The sequence below is a fragment of the Callorhinus ursinus genome, unplaced genomic scaffold (genome assembly GCF_003265705.2).
Source record: "Callorhinus ursinus isolate GAN/ISIS: 27379988/994484 unplaced genomic scaffold, GSC_fseal_2.0 scaffold4, whole genome shotgun sequence".
In the NCBI taxonomy this organism is placed as follows: domain Eukaryota; kingdom Metazoa; phylum Chordata; class Mammalia; order Carnivora; family Otariidae; genus Callorhinus; species Callorhinus ursinus.
Genome location: NW_027397066.1, coordinates 90148745 through 90158394, shown reverse-complemented (window position 1 = coordinate 90158394; position 9650 = coordinate 90148745). Strand labels below are relative to the sequence as shown.

General features: G+C 39.2%; 1 protein-coding gene across 1 annotated transcript in view; it reads left to right on the top strand.

Annotated features, from left to right (window-relative positions):
* Window positions 1-1606: 1606 nt before the first annotated feature.
* Window positions 1607-9650, top strand: part of CFI (complement factor I) — a 66209-nt gene continuing 58165 nt past the window's right edge. Inside the window, exon 1 of the mRNA XM_025873707.2 lies at window positions 1607-1759. Within this exon, the coding sequence (XP_025729492.1) occupies window positions 1622-1759 (138 nt within the window). The 5' untranslated portion in view covers window positions 1607-1621. The remainder of the gene's footprint in view (window positions 1760-9650) is intronic.

Genomic DNA, 9650 nt, shown 5'->3' with positions numbered 1-9650 from the left:
ATTGTATCCCCAACAGACAGAAGATGGAGGTCTGGGAGCCAAGGAATAGAAGCAGAAATGACCACACATACTGTCACTCCCAGTGACTAACTGGGAGCTTTCTGCTTCCTGGCTCCACAACTGGAGACTTTGCAGAGTTAGGGATCTTGTTCCCCAAAAGAAGCATACTTTTACCAGGAGGCACAGCAAGAATCCCAGTGAATCATAAGCTAAGCCTTCTGCCTCATGCACATGGATTGGGCTTCTTGTGTCTAGGGACCAGCAAGAAAGAAGAGGAGTCACCATGTTGACAGGGATAACTGACCCTGTTCATGTAGAGGAAGTAGGGCTGCTGTTACATAATGCGGGAAAGGAGGAGGAGGAGTATGTATGGAACCATATGAGCTCCTTGGGTGCCTCTTGTGAGAGTAAAAGGATAAAAACAGCAACTATGGTCTGAGAAGGAAATGTAACCAGAGGCTCTGGGAAGTTTGTGAGTCGTGACATTAGGTAAACACCTGAGGCTGGCAGAGGTGGAGCTAAGGTGAAAGGAATCTATAATGGATAGGAAAGAGGCAGAGGATGAATATCAACTATAGCCTCAAGATCCACTACAAGGGCCAGGGCTCTAGTTTTTCTTATCACTTCCCTCTTCTAAATTTTTCCCCAGGAAGAAAGGCCTCCTACGATTTGGAAGGAGCCACTCCTGGAGCATATATGGAAAGTAGATCTAAGACAGCAAATGGTGGACTCAAAGCCAGGGAGATGAGTTTCCCAGATCCCACTTCATGGCGTTGGTGGTATAGTGGTGAGCATAGCTGCCTTCCAGATCCCACTTCATGGAAGGTTTTGCTGCCCTAGCTGTGAAAAGTGTGATCAGCAGACCCTTCTGATGGCAACTAAATGTCGGATCCTTCAGGGTCTTCCTCAGCTGCAGAGAAGGGCCTCACCTAAGGGGATGCCTGTCCTGGGCAACCCACACCAGGTGACTGAGCAAGGCAGGGTTTCATGGTCTAGCCATTTCTGTCTGACCCAGAGACACCTGATAGGCCACATTCACTCCAGAGTTCCCCATGAGTTGCCCAGGGCTTTGTTAAACCTGCAGTCCAGTCTCACTTTTCTCTCTGCTCACTCCTGCTTCTCCCTTATTTTCACAGGAGTTAATTTCTAATAAGTTATCTTCCCCCCAACTCTGTCTCATGTCTGCTTTGGGAGAACCCTCACAAAGTTTTCTATGCTCAGAAGATATCATTTGATCACAGCATAACTGATGCATGGTAAAGGCACTGTTTTGTTGAGGATTTTTAATGTCTTCATCACAGCTTTCAATATGATATACTTTTACTTCTTATCTCCTTGTCTTCAACCTTAAGGGAAACCATAATTTTGTTTTACCTGAAACATAAGAAATTTCCTTCCAGTGTAGTTTCTGTCTTCCCTAGAAAACAGAATTGAGGCATTGTCTAGTAACAAAGTGGGGAAATCAGTTTCCTCTGGAGGAAACATACTCCCTATTGGTCACCTCCCTCAGCTATTTACTGGGAAGGTCTTTTTTGGTTTCAGTTACGGTAAAACTCTGGATTTTAGCCAAATTCTCTAAGTTCAAAAGTACAAAGCTCTTTAGGACACTTGCTTTTTCTAAATGTTTTTCCAAAGGTTAAAAATTAAATTTCAAAAGAATACCCAGGGTGCAGAAGAGAGACAGACCCTGAGAGTCTCCAACATGAAGCTTGCTCATGTTATTTTGTTACATCTGTGCTTCTGCATAAGTTTTTGCAAGGTAAGTAACTCAATATTTATGTAGACTATTTTAATTAGATTTTTAAATATCATAAAAATGTAAGCAAAATCTTAAAGACATGGGGGAAGGGAGGAAAAAATAAAATAAGATGATATCGGAAAAGGAGACAAACCATAAGAGACTCTTAACTATAGGAAACTGAGGGTTGCTGGAGGGGAGGCGGGTGGGGGGATGGGGCAACTGGGTGACGGGCATTAAGGAGGGCACGTGATGTAATGAGCACTGGGTGTTATATGTAACTGATGAATCACTGAACTCTACTTCTGAAACAATACGTTATATGTTAATTGAATTTCAATAAAATAAAGTTTAAAATAAATAATTCAAAAGTAAAAAAAAATCTTAAAGATACTATTTTGACTTAGAGATTACACAGTTCAGATACCAACAGTGGCAGTATATAGTCAGTAATAAAGATTTTATGTTAATATCTTGATGAAAGAGCTTTAAGAAATTGCTTTTTTCATGTGCCCTTATCTGTGCTAGAGATTGAACTGAATGAGAATTTTACTAATATAGAACTGTAATTTATAGTAATCCTATTAAATCAAAAAATATTTACCAAACTCCTTCTACATGCAAGGTATAGTGCTGGGCAAAGAGCATGTCTGATCTCCAATAGCCCTTCGGTACAGTTGTAGAAAGATGACATAAACATGACAATGAGGAAATAATAAGCAAGATTTAAATAACCTTTGAGAAGGAACTGTTTTAGTTGCCAAAATGTTACATCTAATTGCCAAAAATGTTACAAATATCATGTGCCAAGGGACTTTGATGAGAGCTAAAATCCCTTCCTGCTAAGAGGTCAGGAAGAGTTTATGGACCAGTGGGATTTGAGCTGGATTCATAATTCTGGATTAGGGTAGAGAAACAGAGTGATTTCCACCCTTTTCAGCCTGGAAAAGCAGCAAGTGCTATGGTAGAAGAATAGTAAAGCCCTCATCTCCTCCAGGTGAATAAATCCATTTGATTAGAATGGAAACCTTGTGGGGAACTTGGGCAGTCAAAACTGGTATGATAGATTATAGCCAGGTTGGAAGGTCATCTATTAAGGTTAGAAAGGCTCTAGATATTTTAGACAATTATTGATGATCACTTTTGTGATCAAAGCATTTTGAAACAAGATTACAAAAACTGTTTTGTCTTAATGCCAGCTTAGAGAAGCAAGTATTTAAAGAAAACTACCTAAGAAATGAGAATTACTTAAGTTTCCTGTAACTTCTAAAATATATATGCAATGCTTATAACAGAGAACAAATGGAAATAAACTAAGTGCTCATTGATAAGAACTTGATTAAATTATTGTACATCTATAAATGAACTATCATGTAGCTATGAAAATGATGCATTTTATATTTATTGAGAAAAAAAGTCCTTACTAAAATCTTATTTCTGTTAAAGAAGAAAATATACACACATTCATGTATCTGTGTGTATGTGTACATATGCACACACACAAATACACAGATATGCTGCTCATATAAACAGCAATTTAAAAGTTCCTGGAGGGTATATATCAAATAGATACCACTTGGTATCTCAGGTAATGAGATTACTGGTGATTTTTATTTTTTGTTTTATACATTTATGAATTTTCAGAATTCAGAAATTCTGTTTTATTCATTATTCATTTTTTAAAAATACCAAATAAATGTGTGTTACTTTAGAATAAAGAAAAATTTGTTTTTGAGGAAAAGATATTTCAGCCACATTTTTGGTTCCCATAACAAAAACAATAAAAAACAAAACAAAATAGTATTTTTCACTTACAGAAAGGGAAAGAGCCTCTTTTACTGAATAATCAATCAATAATAAAGTTGTCTTCTTTCCTTTAAAAAGCAGCATTTATAGGAATTGTCATATTTGTGAAAATTTCAGAACTTCTTAAAATATTAATTTATAAAAGAAAATGGAATGCTGAGAGATAACCATTTTTAAATGGAAGTTGCCATAGAGACAACATAAATGTGTTCAAAGAAGTTTTAAAATGTGTCTACATTTTCTAAATGAAATAAAATACATACATCTGGGAGAAATTTTTGTTATTTTGAAAGCTAGGACCAGATTTCCCTCTAAGGAATAAAAAGTCCTATGCCTTTTTTATATCAAAAATTTTTGATGGACTTATTTGAAGGTGGATTATGTCAATAGCAGGAGTGAACTGGTAGTAGGATAGACTTAGGTTGTTCTGAAAGCAGAAATGAGAATTCTGGTTTTACTGCCCAGACATACAGATAAGGGGACTCAGGTTTCTCTGGGAGATAAAACCAGGACACAGAGGGATTGGCTGCTGTATTAATAACCAAGGTATATTAAAGAATAGGGAAGCCAAATGTTTCATTCAATATCGTTATTTACTACTGTGGGAGTATTGTGCTGTAACATAAACCCTGACCAAAACCTTAAATTTTTACTTACCCTAAAAGTTTATTACAAACCTAAGTTTATACTGATAATATTTTGGAAAGAAAGAACGAGAGTGATGTTCAGCAGAGTGATGAGGTAATGGAAAGACAATATGCACAGGAAGCAACATGCAATGCAGAGAGTGAGGTCAGCAAAAATGGCAGAGTAGGCAAATCCAAACTGTTGTCTTTCCACACACACATGCACACACACACACACACACACACACACACAAATCATGCAGACTGTCAGAACCAACTTTGTCAGAACGCCAGTTATTAATCAAAGGCCTACAGCCTCCAAATGAACACTGAATGAAGGAAAAGGCAACTTAAAATGTTAGGAAAGCTTTGTGACATTTCTACTTGCCCTTGCCCTACCCTGTCCCCAGTTCAGTGCAGTCTTGAAGATGACAGTCCACATGAGGAACTCTTGTTCCTAGCTCCGGAAGGAGCAGAGCAGACTTTATTTAAAAAGAATGGTGTTTGTCTGTTCTAACCTGCCTGGGGGATACTGGAAAGACTGATCAAACATATTTGTCTTTGTTTTGCCTAACTCAGAACTCACTCAGAGTGGAAAGACAGTGGGAATTCCTCAAAAACACTGTGACATAGGGACGCCTGGGTGGCTCAGTCAGTTAAGTGTCTGCCTTTGGCTTGGGTCATGATCCCGCGGTCCTGGCATCAAGTGCCACATTAGGTTCCTTGCTCAGCGGGGAGCCTGCTTCTCCCTCTGCCTGCTGCTTCCCCTGCTTGTGCTCTCTCAGACAAATAAATAAAATCTTAAAAAAACAAAAACATTGTGAGGCACCAAACAACCTGGAACAAAAGATTACGGTTGAGACAAATGGTAGAGTGTCAAAGCTTGGGAGGAAAATTTAGGGAAAGAGTTTCTGTGGGAAATTAGACCATTCAAAAGTCCCTGTGAATACTTGGGAATTTAAAAAGCAACACACATGCCCAGGGCAGGATGCATGCTCAGAAAAGATTAAAGAATACTCTAAGCCTGCCCCTCTAGATGATCTCTAGGCTCAGTGCAAGCATGAAGTGAGGCTAAGAGAGAACTGAAAATGGCCTAAGTGTTGAAGGGGTACTCAAGAACAGAGCCAATTTGCAAAGTCTAGAAGAATTTTTCAGTAGTTGATTAGAGGAATTTCTTATTCTTTTTATTTTATTTCTATGAAAAACTCACTAGAGTTTTAATAACAGATTTGAGCAGGCAGAAGAGTAAGTGAACTTGAAAATCAATTAAATTATCCAGTTTGAATAGCAGAAAGAAGAAAATAATGAGAAACTAACAGAGATTAAGACCTATGGGACACCATTAAGAACACCAAAATATACATAATAGGAACCTCAGAAGAGGAGAGAACAGGTTAGAGAGAATATTTGAAGAAATAATAGCCAAAAACTTCCCAAATTTGAAAAAATATATGAATCTACAGATTTAGGAAGCTTACCAGCCCCCAAAAGGATAATGCAAAGAAATCCACACCAAGACACATTATAATGAAATTGTTAAAAGCCAAGGAACAAAACAGATTATCTTGAAAGCAGCAAGAGAAAAGCAACTCGTCATGGACAAGGAATTTTCTTTTTTTAAAGAGTTTCTTTATTTACTTGACACACAGAGAGAGACAGCTAGAGAGGGAACACAAGCAGAGGGAGTGGGAGAGGGAGAAGCAGACTCCTGGCTGAGCAGGGAGCCTGATGCGGGGCTCGCTCCCAGGACTCTGGGATCATGACCTGAGCTGAAGGCAGATGCTTAACGACTGAGCCACCCAGGAATGCAAGAAGGGATTTTCAATAAGATTAGAAGTACATTTCTCATTAGAAACCGTGGAGGCATGGAGAAGAGAGTGGGATGACATTTTTAAAGTCTGAAAGAAAAGACTGTCAATCAGGAATCCTATATCAAACAAAACTATCCTTTAAAAATGAAAAAGAAATTAAGACATTTTTCAGATCGACAAAAGCTGACAGAGTTAGTTACTAGTAGATAGGAAATCCACTCTAAGAAAGATAGTTCTTCAGGCTGAATAAAAATATGCTAGACAGTAACTAGAAGCTGTAAGAAGAAATAAAAGACTTCAGTAATGATAATTATGTAGGTAAATACAAAAGTCAGTGTAATTTTATTTTTGGTTTATAGCTCCTCTTTTTATTTCACATTATTTAAAAGAATGTATAAAAAAGAATTATAAATCTATGTTAACATGCATACAATGCCTAAAGATGTAATGTGTGACCATAACATAAAAGAGGGGGTGGACCTATATAAGAGCAGGGTTTTTAATATGCTCATGAAGTTAGGTTGGTATCAATTCAAACTAGATTGCTATACATTTAAGATGTTAAGTATAATCTCCATGTCAAACACACACACACACACACACACACACACACACACACACACACACAATCTTTAAAATATACAGAAAAGCCATGAGAAGAAAAGCAAAACAGTTCACTACAAACATATCAACTAAACACAAAAGAAGTCAGTAATAGAAGACATAAAGAACAACAAAATTGAGGCAGAGCAAGATGGCGGAGGAGTAGGAGACCTGGATTTCGTCTGGTCTCAGGAATTCAGCTGAATAGGGATCAAACCATTCTCAACACCTATGAACTCAACAGGAGATTGAGGAAGAGAGTAGCAACAACTCTCTGAACAGAGAAACGACCACTTACTGGAAGGTAGGACATGCGGAGAAGTGAATCCGAGGCGATATTTGGGAGGATAGATGGCGGGGGAGGGGGCCTCTGTCAGCCACTTCTGGCAAGTGATAGAGCCGCGGAGCACAAAATTGGAACTTTTAGAAGTCGACTCCGCTGAGGGACGTCAATCCAGTAGCTAAGCTTGGGGTGGAACCCTCGCGGGACAGTCTGGTATCAGGACCCTCGGGTCACAGAAAGACTGGGGGTGCCTGAGTGCAGCAGAGTTCCCAGGTATCGAAGCGGGGAAGGCGGCTGCAGAGACGGAGCTGAGGCGTGGGCTCTCAGCTCGGGGTTGCCATAAACTGTGATCCGCGGCCCAGTCGGGCCACTGCTCCTCCAGCAGGGACCCAACAAGTGGCAGAGCCGGGGAGACTCTCCTTCCTCCCCCAGGAGGAGCGGCGCGGGAGCGCACCGCAGGGATCTGCTGAGTTTGGAGACTCCACACGGGGTTGGGTGCCAGAGATAGAAACACTCGGTCAGAGGCCAGGTGAGCATGGAGTGTGGCTGGAGACCAGGGAGACGGGAGTGACTGCTTTTCTCTGGGGTGCACTGAGGAGCGGGGCCCCGAGTTCTCAGCTCCTCCGGGTGGAGATTGGGAGGCCACCATTTTCATTCTGGTCCTCCAAAGCTGTACTGAGAGCTTGCAGGGAACAAAAGCTCCTGAGAGCAAACCCGAGCAGCTTGCTTAGCCCGGACCGACAAGGGCGGGGCAATTCTGCCTCCAGCAAAGACATTTGTGAACCACGGCAACAGGCCCTTCCCCCAGAAGATCAGCACGAAAAGCCAGTAAGCCAAGACCAAGTTTACTGATCAAGGAGAATGGGAGAACTCCAGCGCTAGGGGAATACTACACATAGAATTCATGGCTTTTTTACCATGATTCATTAGTTTTTCAAAGTTAATTTTTTTAACTGTTTTTTTTTTAATTTTTCTTTTTCCCTTTTTCGACCAACATCTTATCAATCCCTTTTTTAAAAAACATTTTTTATTTTTCATTTTTAGAGTCATATTTTATCCCTTCATAGTTGTTACCCTTATTTTGGGCATATATATATAAGTTGTTCTCTCTTTAAAATTTTGAGATACAGTTTCTTCTAACAGATCAAAATATACCCTAAATCACTAGTGTATGGCTTTGTTCTAGTCTCCTGCCTGATCACATTCTCTCCCTTTTTTTTTCTTTTTTTTCTTTTAAATCTTCTTCTTTCTTTCTTCAAACAACTTATCAATTCCTTTTATAAAATCTTTTATAATTTTCATCTTTACAGTCATCTTCCATCCCTTCATTGTATCAACCCTTATTTTGTAAATATATAAGTTTTCTTCCTTTAAAATTTTAGGAGGCACTTTATTCTAACAGACCAAAATACCCCCAAAATCTAGTTTGTGGCACTGATCTATGCACTAGCCTGAACATATTTGATCATATTCTGTTTTTCTTTGTTCTGTTTTTGTTTGTTTTTATCTTTTTCTTTTTTTTTTCCTCTTTCTTTTTTCTTTCTTTCCCTTTCTTTTCCCCTGGTTTCAGGTCTTTTCTGATTTGTATAGAGTATATTTGCTGGGGACGTTGTTAACCTGTTAGCATTTTGTTCTCTCATTCATCTATTCTCCTCTGGACAAAATGACAAGATGAAAAAAATCACCTCAGCAAAAAGAACAAGAGGTAGTTCCATCTGCCAGGGACCTACTCAATACGGATATTAGTACGATGTCAGACCTAGAGTTCAGAATCATAACTTTAAAGATACTAGCTGGGCTTGAAAAAAGCGTGGAAGTTATTAGAGAAACTCTTTCTGGAGAAATAAAAGAACTAAAATCTAACCAAGTCGAAATCAAAAAGGCTATTAATGAGGTACAATAAAAAATGGGGGCACTAACTGCTAGGATAAATGAGGCAGAAGAGAGAATCAGTGATATAGAAGACCCAATGATGGAAAATAAAGAGGCTGAGAAAAAGAGAGATCAACAACTACAGGATCACGAGGGCAGAATTCGAGAGATAAGCAATACGATAAGATGAAACAACATTAGAATAATTGGGATCCCAGAAGAAGAAGAAAGAGAGAGAGGGGCAGAAGGTATATTGGAGCAAATTATAGCAGAGAACTTCCCTAATGTGGGGAAGGAAACAGGCATCAAAATCCAGGAGGCACAGAGAACCCCTCTCAAAATCAATAAAAATAGGTCAACACCCCGACATCTAATAGTAAAACTTACGCGTCTCAGAGACAAAGAGAAAATCCCGAAAGCAGCTCAGGAGACGAGATATGTAAACTACAATGGTAGAGACATTACACTGCCAACAGACCTATCCACAGAGACCTGGCAGGCCAGAAAGGACTGGCAAGATATCTTCAGAGCACTAAACGAGAAAAATATGCAGCCAAGAATACTATATCCAGCTAGGCTGTCATTGAAAATAGAAGGAGAGATAAAAAGCTTACAGGAAAAACAAAAACTAAAGGAATTTGCAAACACGAAACCAGCCCTACAAGAAATATTGAAAGGGGTCCTCTAAGCAAAGAGAGAGCCTAAAAGCGGCATAGATCAGAAAGGAACACAGACAATATACAGTAACAGTCACCTTACAGGCAATACAACGGCACTAAATTCATATCTTTCAATAGTTACCCTGAATGTAAATGGGCTCAATGCCCCAATCAAAAGACACACGCTATCAGATTGAATTAAAAAACAAGACCCATCAATATGCTGTCTGCAAGAGACTCATTTTAGACCCA